This window comes from Euleptes europaea, chromosome 5 (assembly GCF_029931775.1).
Source record: "Euleptes europaea isolate rEulEur1 chromosome 5, rEulEur1.hap1, whole genome shotgun sequence".
Classification (NCBI taxonomy): domain Eukaryota; kingdom Metazoa; phylum Chordata; class Lepidosauria; order Squamata; family Sphaerodactylidae; genus Euleptes; species Euleptes europaea.
Genome location: NC_079316.1, coordinates 27,056,122 through 27,075,459, shown reverse-complemented (window position 1 = coordinate 27,075,459; position 19,338 = coordinate 27,056,122). Strand labels below are relative to the sequence as shown.

The window sequence follows — 19,338 nt, the reverse complement described above, 5'->3', positions numbered from 1 at the left end:
ATCATCGAGGGCCAGAGAATTCATTCTTAAGTAGACTGTTTCTCACTGCAAGGATGAGCTTTCCATTTATGAACCACATTGCAATTGAACTTGCAGGGAGAAGCAAAAACATGTTATCTACTTTGTGATATTAACTCTATAATGCCCATCATGAAAGGTTAAACAAAACCGTCCACATGTACCAATGTAGAAATCATGAGCCAGAAACTCTCAAATCTTAAAACTTTGATTTAAAAAAGACATAGCATTGCTTTGTAAAAAATATAAACACCACAAAACATTTGGCACTCACTTGCATTTCTCTTTTGATTTACAATGTTAATTTACACCAATGGAGTTGAATGCAAAGGTGCCCTTCTGAAAAGAAAAGGCACCTCTGCTCACGTCAGCAGGCATGTGTCTGGGACTTCTTTGTATTTCCCATTTGAGCTGCAGCCCCCTGGCCTGGTTCTCAAAGAGAGAACACCAGTGTCTTTGCTGCCAACTCCTAACACCCTTTGCCAGGGCTGGTTCAAGGTTTTGGGCAGACTGTGCCTAACCTCACCATGCCTACTACTAGGCCCCCATTTCTTGCCCACTGATGCATGTGCCCCTATCTGCCTGTGTACCCTCTGCTCACTTGCAAGCTCTCCATAGCCTGCAGGCACAGCTGCCCCTACTGCCTGCACCATCTTTTACTGATGGTGCTGGGTGGTGGGTGCAGCTACGAGTGCCACTACCATGGCCACCAGGAACACTGATGTTTTGTGCACCACCCACATGGCCTTCTCCAGCAGTGCAAGGCAGCATATGCAGCTGGAAGCGCAAGTGACAAAGCAGACATTGGAAGGGTGTGAGTGAAGCCATCAGAGGAGATGTGTGAGTAATAAGTTAGCAGCAGTGAGCCCCACCAGAATCCATGGGCTCTGGCAGCTGCCTCTCCTCATGGTATTGAACACATGAACACATGAAGCTGCCTTATACTGAATCAGAACCTTGGTTCATCAAAGTCAGTATTGTCTACTCAGACAGGCAGTGGCTCTCCAGGGTCTCAGGCTGTGGTCTTTCACATCACCTACTTGTCTAGTCCCTTTAATTGGAGATGCCAGGGACTGAACCTGGGACCTTCTGCATGCCAAGCAGATGCTCTACCACAGAGCCACAGCCCCTCCCCTTTTCCACCTAATTCCATGGATGCTGTTGATGTTCTGAACTGGTGCTTGGAGTCAGTAATGGGATAGATGAGGATAAATAAGCTGAAATTTAATCCAGACAAGACAGGTATTTCACATCACCTACTTGCCTAGCCCCTTTAACTGGAGATGCCAGGGATTGAACCTGGGATCTTCTGCATGCCAAGCAGATGCTCTACCACTGAGCCACAGCCCCTCCCCTATTCTGATGCTGGCCCTGGCCTTTACTAAAGGCACCAAACTCTCCGACTGCCTTTCATGGATGTTGCAGAAATTGGTAGTCCTCCAGTGACCTGCCACAAATTAACTCAGATACGTGAAGAAAAAGGAAGGAAGGAATGTCTTTGGCCTCTGGAAGGCGGGGTGGTGAGGGTGAGGGGTGCGGGTAGCTGATCCCCCCCCCCAACATCCATCACCTTAAGGCAATCACCTCACCAAGCTTCACTGTAGAGTCAGCCACACATGTGCCATGAGGAGATGCACAAGGCAAGGAACCATAAAACCAGACCATTTGTGGCTTATATACCCTTCGCATTCCAAAGACTCTCTCAGTTGTTGTGTAATCCCTTTTCCTCGCTGGATTCCATTCATTCTGCTGGTCTGTGGCTTTGACCCTTGGGAAGTTCACAGATGGCCAGCTGCCAGCATGGTAATCAAATATGTATGTGATCAATGACCACAAAATGTAATAGTTTTCAGCACTTTCCCTCACCACTTTAAAGACAGAACTGCAAAACGCCGATCATAGCTTTGATTAAACTTCATTTGATAATATTTTAAACCAGGCAAATCAGAAATCTAGCCAAGATGGAACCGTAATATATTTGGCTATGGGAAAAAGGGAGTGAAGCAAGCAAATGTCTTTGGAATCAAAGATCAAGGCAGGAAGTTGGATTAAATGGCCTTCAAGGCCCTTCCATTCCTCAATGCCTAGGCCACATTTATATGTGCAGAAAACCTCAATGTTTCATATCATTTAAATAACAGATTAATGCTGAATTGACTTCATTAAACCAGCACATTTCCTAGAAACCCTTCACTTCAATGTTTCTCAAACTGGTTAGAACCCCAAAGTGGGCCATGACTCTTTTACAGGTGGCTCATGAGGCTGGGGGGGGGGGGCAGGAACAGGTAGAGATGGGTAAAAAGGAGGAAAAAGCAGGCACTCTGGTTCCTGCTCTTTGTCTGACTCTACTAGTTGGGGACAAGAGTCCAGGAGGGGATCACCTTCCAGCTTCTCTTTTTCCAGTGTACCTGTGAGCAATGTCTCAGCAATGGAGGGGATGGGTGTTCCTTCACCCTAGTTCCCTCTCTCCCTGGCCTCTGCATACCCTCTGGCTCCCAGCTTCTTTCCTCCTTGGCTATCTCCAGGAAGGCCTTATAAAGCTGTACCTGGGACAGGTCTTCCCTGTGCTCCCGCCAATGTGTCCCAAGCCCCTTTAGCGGCTGGCCTCCTGGTCAGTGGGTTGATATCCCTCCACCCTGTCCAGCCTACCATTTTCCCTCCAAGTCTTTATAACCCTTTCTTAGCCCCTCCTCCTCAACAACTGTGGATTACCAACCTCCAGGTACTAGCTGGAGATCTCCTGCTATTACAACTGATCTCCAGCCGATAGAGAACAATTCACCTGGACTCTATGGCATTGAAGTCCCTCCCCTCCTCAAACCCCGCCCTCCTCAGGATCCACACCTAAAACCTCCCACCGGTTGCCAAGAGGGACCTGGCAACCCTACCCCTTCCCAATAATACATGTAGTACCTGTAGCTTTAATAAACAAATGTTGCCAGTGGCTGTTGCTAGGCAACCACAATAGTATTGCCAGTCTTCCAGCCTTGGTTTCTGTCAGTAAAAGGAGGGGGCATGGTCCTTTCCAGGGCTGTTTTGGTGAAGATTCATCATGGGAAGACTCATCGGGGCCAGGCCCACCAGCAGCCACTGGACTACTTGCCTCTGCCAGACTTGCATGCCTTGCCCAAGCCTGGTTGCTTGCTATTGTTCAGCCAGCCCACAAAAGCCAGTGTGGAGTAGTGGCTACTACCATCTGGGAGACCCAGATGCAAATCCCCACTGTGCTGTGAAATCTCACTGGGTGACCGTGGGTCAGTCACACACTCTCAGCCCAACCTACCTTACAGGGTTGTTATGAGGGCTGTTTTGGTTCCCCACTGGGGAGAAAGACGGGAGATATATGAAGTAAATAAATATAGCTGAAGTTGGGAGCATATAAAAGGTAGGTTGGCTGGTGGGTGGGTGAGGAGGCGAGAAGGAAGAAGGAAAAGGGGAGAGGCTATGGGAGCTTTGAGGGAAGGGAAAGAAGAAATAGCGAGGGAGTGGGAATAAGATGACTCCTGCAAGTCCCTGTTTATCCCCGGTTTGTATATTTATAAATGCTAAAAATGAAACAAAAACAAAAACTTCAGTACTAGGTAACAGATTCTTGCACTTCATGCTAAGGAGAAACACAGTGCTAATTTACAAGTGGGTCCAAAGAGATAGAGGAAGTAGATCCCGCTTCAAAAAGTTGGAAAATGAACCAAGCTTGCAAGCACAGGGAATATTGAAGGGGCACATTTGTACATTTGTACATTGAAGGGGCACATTTGTACATTTGTGCATCTCCTTTGTACATTCTGAGGTGGAATAGCTCTATATTTAACAGGTTAACTGACATAGACAAGGTAGGGACTGTGAATGCATCATCCAACCTGAGACCCTGGTTTATTCCATTCCATTCCATTTTTTTTTAAATGGATGTTTTAATTTGTGACATGAAAGCTTTCACTAAAGGACAAGAATTTGTTTTTTAGAATAGGAAGTTATTTGATTACCCCCCAAAAATCTGTGGTATCCAGTGCCCAGAAAAATGATAGTACTTCTCCTGACCTCTGAACATCCAAGATGGATGGATTTTTTAAGCTCCCCTATCCTGAAAAATTCTCTGAGTGTGGCAAGGTGTGTGTGTGAGAAAGGATAAATCAAAGACGTTGATTACAAACCAAGTGTGTAAAAGTTTCCAGGCTTAAAATAGTGTTTTTATTCAAAAGTATACCTTTCTGCCACTAAAATACCCATTGACATTGGGGTTTGGCAGCAGGGTTCTAGTAGTTTTGATTGCCTAAGGGGAAATCTTTTTCCATTCATGTCTTTGAAGCCCTACCAGGTAACCGGATAGTGCCACTTAGCGAGAAAGACTAGATATGGCTCTAACGTAAAGAAAGCAACACCCCTCGGTGAGAGGCAGAATCCAAAACATTTCCTCCATTCCTATTCATCAACCTTCACCTCCTCTGAATGGGATTTCTGACAACTTGTCTTCATGACTCCATCAAACTGAACACATGTTGGATTAGATGGTTGCCACATCCAAGAGGAAGCGATTATAACAAATAGCTCTTCAAAATATCCCCAGTGGCCTCATATGCTCTCCCCACCAAAAAAAGAATCCAAGTTGTATATTTTATAGGACTTTATGGGAGAAACCAGTCAAACAGACTCACGGACACATGGGGCATTACTATAGTTTTTTGATGTATGAAATCCACCTTGAAATCTTTGGAAACAGGTGGGATACAATAAATATTAAAATCCAGAAGGATTGTGAGGAGCATATCCCACAAACCATACTTTAAGCAGTATATATGTTTAAAAGGGCCCATCATACCATGAAATATGGGGAAATTCCCTACATTAACAACATCTGGGGACCTTAGTTAGTATCCAGTTCTGTATTTCTTTTATTATGGCACCGAGCAAGAACATTTCTTCTGAACAAATGCTACCTTTGCAAGTCAACAAAGCTCTGAAGATATGAAAAGACAAAAGTGAATAAGCAGAGATCCAAAGCTATAGGGGAATGTGGCTGAACTGATGCATTTAGATTAAGAGCATAGGAGAAATGCCTATATTGTTGTTATTTTTAACCTTTTTAAGCACATCTTTGTTTTTTAAGTGGCTGAAAGTTAGGAAAAGGGGGTGGTGGAAGAGAAAATCAGAAGTGGAGTCATTTCTATCTAGATAAAATGGTTGCAGGCTTAGAACTTATCTTTGGAAATCCTGTCTAAGTCTGTGCTCAGAAGCAATCTCTTTAGGGTTGGCAGGTCCTTCTTCGCCACCGGCGGAACGTTTTTGGGGCAGAGCCTGAGGAGGGCGGGGTTTGGGGAGGGGAATGCCATAGAGTCCAATTGCCAAAGTGGCCATTTTCTCCAGGGGAACTGATATCTATCAGCTGGAGATCAGTTGTAATAGCAGGAGATCTCCAGCTAGTACCTGGAGGCTGGCAACCCTAAATCTCTTCCGGAATTAAATATGTGGTGAGGCAGGACATCTTATGTCAATTTGGCACATTTCAGATGCTGATGTGTATAAATGTTGAAATTAATGTGCTGTTCTTCAGTATTGGAAAGAAGAATTACAATATCTAAATCTTCCCAAAACCATTTGATCTGTATTTAATTTTGGATTAGCAACTGTTTCATTTCTAGCTTAATTCCCACAGGATCACTTTTAACTTGTTTTCTTTCGAAAATATCACCAGCTTTGTCACTTAACTTTTTGTTTCTTTAAGAAAAACAAAGCATCTGTATTTCTCCAGATGTTTTGTGATCTTCCTTCTTATCAGTGTTAGGAATTTCGCTTACTATAAATATAAATTTGTTTACTACAAATACAAAAATAATTTTCTGAAGAACCAGTTCTTTTGTTAAAGTTAGTTTTATGTTATCTTGGATTTCCAGCCAATACTGTCTATATATCTAGCATGAGAGGACACTCTGCCTGTCTTATTATATGGCCTTAGAAATATTGATTACTTTGACCCATCATGAAAACACTCCCAGACTTCCACCACACAGGAGATCTTTAGAGTTAGTATCATGACCTTTAAAAACAATCAACAGTAAATTAGATAGAAAAGACAGGAAGAATTTATTGCTGAAGTCACAGATGATTTTCAGCAGCAATCTTAGACATCAATTCCTGATCTGATTGGTGTTACACCATTTTTTCTGTGTCTTAGCATCACAGCCCCAGTTCAAGATGGTACACTAGCCCTATGCATAGTCAGGAACTGGGGGAAAGGAAAAGCCTACGGGGTACTCTGGCCCTTCCTCTAACACCAGTGGGTTTAATATATGAATGGGTACAAATCTAAAAAAGACTTCCTACGTGCAGTTGAAATCCTATATCTAATGTAGGAGATGTATATGGAACCCATGCACATTCAGAATCTATCATGGGGGGGTGTAGGAGGAGCATTTGGCCTGAGCCTCACATTCACGGATGGCCTCAAATTTAGTTTTTTTGTCGTTATCTACAAATGAGGTTATACATACAGTCACAGAGATACACTGACAGGATTGAAAGAAGGTGTTCATCACACAACTTTAAACTTGGGTCCCATTACCGCCTGTACCAGGAGCCTCAAAAAAGGGAAGTGGCCAGAGCCTCTCTCAACCTCTGAAGGCTCCTGTGCATATTGGATTTTGCCATCAGACATTATGCCATCTCTGGAAATAGGGCCAGCACACCAGGTGGGAGGCAGATAAGGCATGCTGCCCCCCCCCCACTGCTCCTCACTGTACCTTGGGCAGGAGTGGCATCTGGACTGACTCATGAATTCAGTCCTAAGAGCCATCTGTTGGGCTAATCTGATAGGGTTGCCAGGTCCTCCCTCTTCACCAGTGGGAGGTTTTAAGGGGTGGGTGGTCACTCTCGCAGCCGCACATGACATGCTTACATCACTTCTGGGTATAGTCCCAGAAGTGCCGCATCACGAAGGGGCCCTTTATCACTCAAACCTCCATTTTGTGATGTGGCGCTTCCAGGACTAGTAAATATGTGGTACTTCTGGGACTACTAGTAAAAATGGATACTAATCATGATGCACACCTATTCTCTCCAGGATCAGAGGAGCATGTCTATTATATTAGGTGGAACACAGGCAGGAAAATACTGCTGCAGTCGTTTGTGGGCTTCCTAGAGGCACCTGGTTGGCCACTGTGTGAACAGACTGTTGGACTTGATGGACCTTGGTCTGATCCAGCATGGCCTTTCTTATGATCTTATGTAAGTATGTCATGTGCAGCCGCTGCTCCAAGCAGGATGCTGGATTGGCGGGCAATTACCTGCTGGTTCCAGCAACCTGGCAACCCTATAATTTGGGCAGAAATTTAGCAATGTGTTTAGGACTGGTTCACACATCACCTGATTGATCAGTACTTGACTAGTGGCCTCTGAATGTATGGATGGACACTCTTGAAAAGTACTACAATTAAAATGCCCATTTCCACCTGTGGATGTTAAGTTTGCAATAGTTCTTTCAGACCCACAAACCAGCCCTCAATGTAGGTTGTGTCACTTTCCGTAGGTAGTCATGTACATGCTCATTATAATTAAACCAGGAAGAAACGAATTGGTACAATAACTGCAAAATTCCATCTCAGCTCTGCCAGTGTTGAATTGTTTCTCATTGTTAGTTCTCTAGGATAAACCTTTACCAGCAAAAACTTGATTGAAAGTACAACAGAATTCCCCTTAAAAGGGGGGAAGGGGGCTAGAGCGCCCTCGGCCTGAATTTGGTTGGTGTTATGTTTTATGCTGTACTGTGAGATAATTAGTACCATATGATGGAAATAGATGGAAAAGATCACTGCTCCCCTGCAGTGCTTGCTTCTGGAACCTTTTTGATACATTTAGGCATGGCATGAGCCAAAGAGTGATTGAAGACACATGGGCCCCTGCTAGCTCAGTACAACCACAAACTTGCAGAGATGAAGACCAGCGTTTCTAGAAATCAGTTGGGTTTTAGCTATGCAAAAAGGGGGCAAAAAGGGAAAAAAGAAAAAGGGTGGATTCTTCTTCTTATTATTATTACTATCATTATTAAAGCTCTAGACCAGGGGTGTCAAACTAATTTGTTACAAGGGCCAAATATGACATAGATGTCACTTGGTTGGGCCGGGCCATGCCTCACCAGCCCAGATCGAGAATGGAGGGGGTGGTTGCCTCGGCTGGCTCGCGGGCCAGATAAGAGCTCTCTAGGGGCTGGATCTGGCCCATGGGCCTTATGTCTGACACCCCTGCTCTAGACATAAAAGTCCAGTTCACATTCTGAGGCAAAGGTCACACACACTAACAGGCTGGCTTTTCTGATTTTGGCACCAGTGGCAACGCAACTGATAACGAAAGTGCTAATCCACCACTCTGAAAATGAGGAAGGTAGGCAAATTAATAGCCTTTCCATATTTTCCTATCTAGGGAGGGATTAATTTAGCCCTCAATGGCTAAGCGCTGAGGGAGTCTCACCTTGTAACTGGGGGCTCCCTACGGAGCTTTCTGTTGTGAAAGGAGAAGGAGTTTTGGCTTCGTTTCTGGGAGGTGGTTTGGATTGGATCAAGAATTTGGTGGGTGGGTGGGTGGAGAGACACTGATGTAAATAGTCTCTGCATAGCTTGAAACTTTATCCTGCTGCCAGCCAGACACCATAAATTGCATTCCATAGCTATTTCTTGATGTTTTTTGGTAAATCATAAACTACTGGGAGAAACTATGGGCTTGTTTTCAATAATACAGTTCACCTAGTGTTACCTTTCGAAACGGGAAAAGTATGCACATGTATATACATGTACATGCAGATCTTTAGTTTTGCCAGTCAGCATGGAAGAAATCTTCATGGATATGCCACATGGTTGCTTTTAATAGAAACTGCATTCTGTGATATTGGTCATATAGACTGCTCATGATCTGGTTGAATCAGTTCCTTGTAAATCTGATTACCACCTAGTTTGGGTCACATTTATTTGATCAGCACATTCTGAATTAATATGCAGTGATGTAAAGTTGTTTTAAAGTCTGGTGATATCGCCTCAGAGTTGTGGATATAGGAAGAATCAATGCACCACTTCAACAGGTATTGTAACAAAATACGTTCAAACATGGATACATGTAGAAAGAGGGACAGGGACAGTTCAAGGTGAGAGCAATCCTAAACAGATCTACTCAGAATCCTGGGTCTGTTCAATGAAATCTTATTCAGTTCCACTCAAAGTAAAAGATTCTGGAGGCCAAATCTACCATCTATTAGTCAGAGAAACCACCTCAGCTGATTGGTGGCTAATCTGCCCTTTAAACTTAAAATGACCAGTATTTTCAATTAGGAAATTAATGGCCCTTTGAAGTTTAAAGGGCAGAGGTACCCTACCTTTCCTCTAGTCCAACCCCCTGCACACTGCAGGAAATTCACAACTACCTCCCCACACACCCCCAGTGACCCCTACTCCATGCCCACAAGATGGCCAAGATGCCCTCCCTCTCATGAGCTGCCTAAGGTCATAGAATCAGCCTTACTGACCGATGGCCATCTAGCCTCTGCTTAAAAACCTCCAGGGAAGGAGAGCTCACCACCTCCGGAGGAAGCCTGTTCCAATGAGGAACCGCTCTGTTAGAAAATTCTTCCTAATGTCTAGACAGAAACTCTTTTGATTTAATTTCAACCCATTGGTTCTGGTCCGACCTTCTGGGGCAACAGAAAACAACTCAGCACCCTCCTCTCTATGACAGCCCTTCAAGTACTTGAAGATGGTTATCAGATCCCCTCTCAGTCTTCTCCTCTTCAGGCTAAACATACCCAGCTCCTTCAACCTTTCCTCATAGGACTTGGTCTCCAGACCCCTCACCATCTTTATTGCCCTCCTCTGGACACGTTCCAGCTTGTCTATATCTTTCTTAAATTGCGGTGCCCAAAACTGAACACAATACTCTAAGTGAGGTCTGACCAGTAGAGCTTCACTGCCAACTGCCATGGTGCAAAGCAACAGCCCCCTCCCCCAACTACTTTCTGGAATTGAACTGCAAGGCAAAAACATTTTGGAATCCAACTCCCAACTTTGCTAAGTGATCCTGAAAGAATCAGATACTACAGTTAATGACAGGAAACTGCTGAAAGATCTGGGAGAATTAGCAGGCATTTGTGAGAACTCCTCGCACTTATTAATTGTACACTGCAATACAGACATGTTGCAACATACCGATTTGTGATTCAAAAGAAGTATACCTTCAAGCTGTTTAAAGAATGCCCTTTTCACTTTACTCTTTATTACTAATCAAATCTTAACAAAATCCAGTTTAGAAACCAGCTGTGTATTCATGGCAAGAACTTATAAGCAAGCTCTTAGAATATAAGAAAAAATGTGTAACTCCTGCTATGCCAATGCAGAAATTATATGAGGTTGAATTACTGCCATGTTTCAGAATAAGTGGTTTATGGAGTATCTGAAATATTAACTAGCTGTATCCCATGTGTAATCGGCATGAGTGCACTTTTGTGAATGCATGAAGAATGAGTCACATCAATCTTACAATGTGTCCATGCTCTGGGAATTTGTCTGAAGAATTTTTCTACAGGAATTTCCAGGAAATCGCATCAGGAAAAGTGAATTTTGCAATAATGACATGGTTAAAATGATTACCATACTAGGGATGTTAAGTTTATTTTGGCACCAGAAAGAAGCAAGGGACTATGTGTTAAGTATTCACTATATGAAAAGGGACACTAAAGATAGATTATTTGCAAATGCTTAATAGGATGATTATCATGTTACAGTTTCAAGCATCTTCAGACAATTGCATTGACTAATGGCAATCAAGTTCTCTAATAAAATGTGTGAAATCTCTAAATAAAAAAGTCATGCGAGTCTTGAATCTTGCAAATATATTCTCCTGAGCCACAGGTACATCTGAACATTCTTGAAACATCAGTAACACATCATCTCATCCTATGGTACCAAGAGAGGAACATAATAGAGGCTTCTGAAATGTTCTGAGCATTTCCTAATGGCCTTACCAGAGTCAGGTCTGCCTAAGACCTGGTCTACACTATGTAGCTCCTTATGTTCCAAGTTGGTAATGTGACATCTGGCATATTCACTTGCTGTGTGTGTTGAATGCGCAAGCATTAATCCATATTGCATAATATAAAGGATTTCTTTTTAAAAAAACTTCCCCATGGCAGTAGGTTTCCCTGCATCCCTTCTCTCAGAGCTCTGGAGGTTTCTTATTCCTTAAGTCACCGAAAGCTGTCTAGACTCTGGAGGAAGTTGAAGATGTCGGCTCTTTCAAAGAACATAGACATAAAGACAGCTAGATAGTCTTCATTCTTTCAGATGGTTTGGAATCAGAACTCTACAAGTGGGGGCCCCCGCAAGGACTTGCAAGGGGCCTCTTATTTCCCCCTTTCACACAACTTCCTCTACACCTTTTCTGATAGCCCTTATAGCTTTATAGTTTCCCCCCCTTTCCTGCTTCCTTCTCTCCTTCCCATCCACCAGCCAACTTAACTTTATCTGCTCTCTGTCTTCAGCTTTCCTTCCCTTTCTTCCAACTGGTAGCCTCTCCCTGGGAAAACTCTGCTAGGTTCAAGCCACTGGGCTGGGCCCAATTGGGTGGTGCTGGACAAGGAGCCAGTTGGGCAGTGAGGAACCTGCAAGGACTTGGGGGGGGGGCACCACAGTTTCCATGGTATCCCCCTCCCCCTACTATTTCCTGTGACTGCTGCTAGGCCTAGCTCCAATGAATCCTCCCTCAAAGGTCAAAACAGCACTGCAAAGGGTCCTCCCTCCTTCCACCCTTTCCTGACAGAAACCAAGGCTGGAAGGCTAGCAATATGGCTGCGGTTGCCCAGCAATGGCCACTGAGAGCATTAGTTTCTTAAATCTACAACCACTGCTTCTATTATTTTGGGGGTGTTTTAACCCCTCCCCAATATATTTTGTTCCAGATTTTTCTGGGGCTTTTCTCTGGTTTGTAGAAAGATCTTTCTTGTCTGGCCATGGCTCCAATTTTTGGATTTAAAAATTTCACAGATGGGGCCATGCTGAGAATTAGATATATTGATGGCCAGCAGCAATTTCCCTGGAGTATAATGCAAAGTTCAGAAAGCCTCGAACCAGAAAGACCATGGGAAATCATCATGGAATTCTTGAGGTGGATTCCTCAAGTGGCAAGCTACCAACTCAAACACTCCAAATGCACATAGTAACCCTTAAAAATTAACAAATACATGTTGTGAAAAACGAGATCTCCTTGTGGTGACAGTATCAGCTGGAATACACCTAATTACATACTGCAAATAACTTGGAGGAATAAAGTACTGATTTCTAATGAGATAAAAATGAATGACTTTGGATCCCAGTTTCTCATAACCACTCTTTTTTCCCATCGTTCAAAACAGATGCACTCTCCCCTTGGCAGGACAGGAACATTGCTGCTTTGGGCTCTCCAGCAGCTCTACACCACAGCCAACCCAGCCGAAAGAAAAGACTCCCAAGCTGGCCTGGAAGTGACATGGTGCCACTAATGCACATTTGTTTTTGTTTTTTGTCCAAGAACACACTAAGGTGTAGGACAAACGTTTCTCTGGAAGGGAGGAAGGTAAAGACGGGTAATACAAAAAATATATATCTGTAAATTTCGGGGTCAGGTTTATCTGGCCGGATTTTTTTCGGCAAACCGGGAATAAACCGAATGAGAATGAGGTGCCTGAGAAAAAGCAACCACGATGCTCTAAGGATAGACCTGTTAACCTGATACTTTCTTAACCCAAATCAGAGTCAGAGTTCTGACTTGGAGTTCTGCAGAGATGGGCACCATCTGACGATGTTCTAATCTAGAATGTGTGGCCTCAGAGGTCTTAAGGGCTGCTGTCAGATGAAATCCATATGCCTTCCAAGGTCCACCACCAGGCACCTGATACCCCAGACAACTTGACTGAATAACTTGTCTGCACTGCTGAGTACACACCTTAGCTATTTTTTTAAACCCTAATAGATAACTATGGTTCTAAAGATAGCAGAATTGGGGACTAAAGTTTTCCTTGGAATATCCTTACACCAAAAAGCCTTTTGTCACTGCCTCCAGCATTGCTTGAGAGTGCTCTCCCCTCCCAATGATATCAGAAGAAGAAGAGTTGGTTTTTATATGCCCACTTTCTCTACCACTCAAGGAAGAATCAAACCAGCTTACCATCTCCTTCCCTTCCCCTCCCCACAACAGACACCCTGTGAGATAGATGGGGCTGAGAGACCTCAAAGACAGCTGTGACTAGACCAAGGTCACCCAGCTGGCTTCAAGTCTAGGAGTGGGGAAACCGACCCGGTTCACCAGATTAGTGTCCGCCACTCATGTGGAGGAGTAGGGACTCAAATCCGGTTCTCCAGAGTCCACCGCTCCAATCCACCACTCTTAACCACTACACCACGCTGGCTCAGTCTTAACACAGACTACAAAGTTGAACTTCTTCTTTTGGACATCTTTATGTATCATTACCCTTAAGGCTGCAGCAGTCAGTAACTTCTAAGAGACCTGAAAAGGTGTGACAACAGGGTAACACACTGTCCCAGGGCTGCCTCTGGTGAACCAGGGTTTGCAGGATTTAAGAACAATACAAAAATCTATGAAACCTGTTCACCAGAGAAAAAAGTAAGTGACAAGTGATAAGCAGTGACCCCCATCCCCCCCTTTAAAGCCACCTTCAGCTCACTGGGAAGAAAAAAAAAACTCATCTCTTTCTAGCTCCAGTGTAATGTGCTGATGAATGCACAAGGGACATCAAAAGGATTCCAAGGCCTTTGAGCACACTTAGTACATCCTTCGATATTACTGAGAGATTACAGCCAGCATGCAAGGGCAGCAAATAGGTCTTCTAGGGGACAAAACACAGTGAAGAATAGAAACAACAGAGCAGCAAAAGGAAATCTCAAAGCAATGCCTTTTAAGGTGACATCATTATGGGAATACATGTTTCAACCGGTGTAAAGAGCTTTTGCTTGGAGGAGACTGGTTGACAGCTTATATGAGAGCCCTAAAATGTTTTTAATACTTCCATTATTTCAAAGGTTCGGGCCTCTTACCTTCAATAACACATTCATCTGGGAGTGGAATTTTCCTCCCCATCTCCAGGACATATGCTTTCACTTTGGAGAGATTTTCCTTTAAGTGAAAGTAAAGCTTATCTTGATATTCCACAGGTTGCTTTGTTGTCTTCGGGTTCCCTTCACGGCAGTTTTCTTTAACAGGTTCTGGCGGATTCTCTGATTCGATACGTTTGATACTTGGGTGTGAAAGTAAAGCGTTTTCCAGCTGCGGCTCTTCAGTGCTTGCAGTTGAAGGCAATTTGCCACTTTCCTGGCTCAAGTAGATATCTGTGAAAGAAATGCCGGCTGTAATGTCTCTGCTCTCCATCTCTTGCCCGTTGTCTGAATGAACACTCTTCATCTGAACAGCATGGAAAGCCAGGCTTTTGGACCTGCAGTGAGAAAGGCAGGGACAAATTGGTTGGGCAAGAGACAGAATAGTCCAGGATGTACATGTGTGTAAGAAAAGCCATGCTGGATCAGACCAAGGTCCATCAAATCCAGCTGTCTGTTCACACAGTGGCCAACCAGGTGCCTCTAGGAAGCCCACAAACAAGATGACTGCAGCAGCATTGTCCTGCCTGTGCTCCACAGTGCCTAATTCAATAGGCATGCTCCTCTGATACTGAAGAAAATAGGTATGCATCACAACTAGTATCCATTTTTACTAGTAGCCATGGATAGCCCTCTCCTCCATGAATATGTCCACTCCCCTCTTAAAGCCTTACAAGTTGGCAGCCATCACCACATCTTGGGGCAGTGAGTTCCACAGTTTAACTATGTAGGGGTGTAGGGGTGTGTAGGACATTCAGATCTTTGGGCCAGATCGTGTTCTCTGCAGTATCTGAAGCTGCTCTGAGAATTATAGGAATGGTGATCCAAATGTGTTGCCCTGTCACCTACAAAGAAGAATGCTCCAAAAGCCACCAGCAACATGTACAATTGCTGGGGGCAGCTTACAGGTCAGAAACAGAAAACTTTCAAAGGGTGGGGACACTTCTTGACTCCACTGCTCTATCACAATTGTTACTAGTAAAGGTAAGAATCCCACTCACCCCTCTCTCGATCACCCCACAGTTGAAGCTGGTCCTTCCCACTAGCAGACCACATCCCTAGCTTGCTGGTGCATAGAAGGAACCTTTCACAAGCACCATACAAAACAACAGTTTAAATCATATCGGGTCTCAGCTCTATGCTTTATGCTCATTAGTTGCTGCCAAATATGGGGAGTAAAAGGGAGGCAGCTGAGATGCCTGTTGGACAGGCTGTTATCTCTGAAGAATTCCGATAGAATTACTTTCATTCAAGTCCCCTACAGCACTGAGAAAACAAGAAAACTCTATTTTGCCTCTGAGCCGAGGCACACATACCCGTCCGTTTTCGTCCCCACCAGAACAGGAAGTATTGTTTAAATCATATCTATTTCAACTATTATTTTCTAAAGCATTAATTCTATGTCTGATGGCATGTTAACTAAGGATTATCAATCATCGTATTAGGCTGCTGCTATGCATTATCCAGCTGTTTATCGCAAACACTGTCTGGCACGTTTTATTAACCAATAAAAAGGATTTCAGTCTAAATGCGAAATCCTCTCCAACTTCCTCTGCCTCCCGGATTAATGAAGAAATTATCCATTTTCCCTCAACGGTGAGAAGATGTCCCTACCTGCCTCTACTAACAAATCATTTATACCAACTGTACTTTCCAAATCTTCATCTTGCAGCTAAGTAATTTAATAATTAGTCCCATACAGGGGGAATTCTTTTTTTGCTGTTCTCATTTTACCTCAATCAACAAGTTTATTTTCCAATTTATTCTTGAACTCTATCATTCCATATATAGCTTGGTTTCCTGACAATCTTTTTGTCAATGCAAACTTTAGACACAAATATTTATATATATATTTCAAATGTAATTGTTATTAGTGCGTTTGGGATCAGTCCAGACTTATATTTAGATTGACCAGCTATTTAGTTGGAAAACTAAACTGGGATTTTAGCATCCTTTCTTTCTGCCATAAATGATTACACAGTGCCATCCTAAGGGGAGTAGCACCTTCCTAAACCCATAAACTTCAATGGTTTTAGGAGGGTGCACCTTTGTGTAGGACTGCATTGCTAAACTAGCTAATTAAATGAAACAACCAAATACAATTCATTATGCCATCAATCATTCAACAACAGCTGGATTAACGTATGCACCCAACCCAAATAATAAAAAATTAACCTGTAATTCAGAACACATTCAACTAATTAGACTTAACAAAGTTAAATACACTCCCATCACTGCAAATTAAAGGTTTCAAGCACACCAAAAGTTCAGGAAAGCACATGGGTGCTATTATAAACTAATCAGGTGTGTAGCCCTTTTGGTCTGCAATAGTAGAACAAAGTTTGAGTCCAGTAGCATCTTTAAAACCAGCAAAGTTTTCTAAGGTATAAGCTTTCATGAGTCAAAGCTCACTTACAGCGCATTCCTGAGAGGAATGCCCACGTTGGGCGTTGGAGGCAAACTAGCGGCGCTGCCTTCTAAAGAGGCTGCCCAGCGCCAAAAACCCGATACGCCAGCTAAACGATAAAAACTGGCGTATCTTTGCAAAAATAAAAAGGGGCGTTCCCGAGCTGAAAGTGCTCGGGAGGCTGACTAATGTCGGCCCCGTCCCACGGCTGGCGCCGTTATGCCCTGGGAAAAAGCTACTTTGAGACTCTTTATGGTATAGAAAAAGTGGGGTATAAAAACCAATGTTTCTTCTTCTTCTTCTTCGCAAGGGTATGTGGGCTGCAGGGAGAGGGGGGAATCAAGAAAGTATTTTTCCACTGGTGGAAGTGTTTCCATCAGCAATTAATGACTGTTGAATTCAGCCTTCTATGTAACATCACATATAATCTTAGTAGAACACCATTTATAAAAACATAATAGCTTCAACTCATCTTAACAATGTGTACAGTTGATTAAAGGGTGTTTTGCTGTCAGAACTCTTTTCAAGCAATCTTTCCATGTGGGGAATACAGGTCTGAACTCCAATTTTGCCTTCCTGTATTGCTTGTTTAATGTAAAACTTTAAAATTGCTAAGTATTCATGTAATGCTGGGTTAGTGCTAACTAACTATTTGATGCATTTGTGCCATATGTTCGTTTTCTCTGAATTGACTATATATTTATGTATGACTGCATACTCATTTTTCATTCTTTGTCAGGGCAAATAAACCATGTTTTAAGGAGGGAAATGAAAGAAAAAAAGAGGAAAGAAATTGCTGTGGCCAAGTCTATAATATTGATAGAAGTCTTTAAAAATGTCTATTGGAGAAGGAATTGTTACTAAGTACATTTAGGGAAAGCAATTTTCATTTTCTAAGGTTTTCAAATCCACAACAATATTTTTTCTGCATCTCCCACTGCACTCTGGGGTACAGGATAGGTTAAACAAATAGCTCATAGAGATCTTATCCAGCTCTCAGAGTTATTGACAAGACGCCTGGATACAATTAAATGCCTGATGCCCACAGGTACTATGTAATTTGGCTGTTCACCTTAATGTTTTGCTAGATCAGTATAGGAAAACTGATCAGCATGCAAAATCACTGACACATTTCATGGAACTATACCTGTTAAATCTCATGTCTTTCCTTTCTTCTTTAGAAACCTGGCCGAGACTATACCTGTGCACAGAGCCAGGCGTACTGTTGTCAAGATTTATTTTCTCTTCAAAAGCCTGTATTTTAACCTGAAGCTTTTCTTCCTCTTCGTTTCCACTCACAATGGATTTTAAATCATCCAGCTGTGAAGGAGATTCTGTTTCAGCAACATCTTCTACTCTAGAGAGGCAAAAACCAGTGAGTTAGAAGCAGCAGTTTTGTATTTTGTGGTTTTAAAAAATGTGTCTAAGGATTTGTATACATGCTAACTTTTATTCCATGCCCATCTATGGTCATATTCATTCAAATAATAATAGCATATCTCCTCCCACACCATTGAGCAAAGTTAGAAGCCTTCCTTCAGCCTAAGAAGGCTTCCTTCAACTCAAGTGGCTCTTCCATTGGAGGGATCCTAAGGCTTCATCCAGCCTGAGGGGCTCTCCTCAAGCCCAAGGAACCTTCCTTCAAGTAGGTCTGTAATTGGAGGAAGAGCTATTTACAATGGAGGAAAGCTCCTTGGGCTAGAGGAACTTCCTCCAGCCAAAGGTAGGATATGTGCCAATAATTCCCATCGGTCCTGTATCTTTTAAACTTTTCTCTTCTCTATCTATTTATCATCTTACAGCTTCCAAAATCTATTGAATTGTTTCTTGGGCACTTACATAAGAACATAAGAAAGGCCATGCTGGATCAGACCAAGGCCCATCAAGTCCAGCAGTCTGTTCACACAGTGGCCAGCCACGTGCCTCTAAGAAGCCCACAAACAAGACGACTGCAGCAGCACCGTCCTGCCTGTGTTCCACTGCACCCAAGATAATAGGCATGCTCCTCTGATACTGTTGAAAATAGGTATGCATCATGACTAGCATTCATTCTGACTAGTAGCCATGGATAGCCCTATCCTCCGTGAACCTGTCCACTCCCCTTTTAAAGCCTTCCCAGTTGGCAGCCATCACCACATCCTGGGGCAGGGAGTTCCACAATTTAACTGTGCATTGTGTGAAGAAATACTTCCCTTTATTTGTTTTGAAACTCTCACTCTTCTTAGCCTGAAATAATTGTTTCTCCTTCAATATATTTTAACTACAACTTCTTCCGAGGAAATCACCTCAGATGGACTCAGCTTCAGCCATGTACCACAAGAAGCAATGCCTGCTGAGGACCTATGAAGGTCTACAAAGTTGATCCATTACCACTTGTACTGTAACCCAATAATGGGGTGAAAATAACTTTATTAACTCCACTAAAGAAGAGCTCAGACAACTAAAGAACCCTGGTGCAGTTTGTGATGGTTAATTTGGATTTTTTGCACACTTGAGGGATGAACTTTAGAAACAGCTGTGGCTCAGTGACAGTCAGAGCATCTTCTTGCATGCTGGGAGTTCCAGGTTTAACCCCTGCGATCTGCCGTTAAAAGGATCAGATAGTAGGTGACATGAAAGACCCCGGAGAGTTGCTGTTAGAGTACATATTTTATTTTACTTTTATTGTATTAAATTTAATAAATTTTATATACTCTAATATGTTAGAGTACATATTTTATTTTATTTTAATTAAATTTATGTCCCGCCCACCCCAGCAACGCCGGAGTCAGGGTGGTGCACAACATATTTAAAACATCA

General features: G+C 43.0%; 1 protein-coding gene across 1 annotated transcript in view; it reads right to left on the bottom strand.

Annotated features, from left to right (window-relative positions):
* The window catches only part of VEPH1 (ventricular zone expressed PH domain containing 1), a 144,849-nt gene that overhangs the window by 49,690 nt on the left and 75,821 nt on the right, over positions 1-19,338 (bottom strand). The window contains exons 7-8 of the mRNA XM_056850194.1: positions 17,687-17,896; positions 14,076-14,470 (exon numbers count right to left, since the gene is read on the bottom strand). Of these exons, the coding sequence (XP_056706172.1) occupies positions 14,076-14,470; positions 17,687-17,896 (605 nt within the window). The remainder of the gene's footprint in view (positions 1-14,075; positions 14,471-17,686; positions 17,897-19,338) is intronic.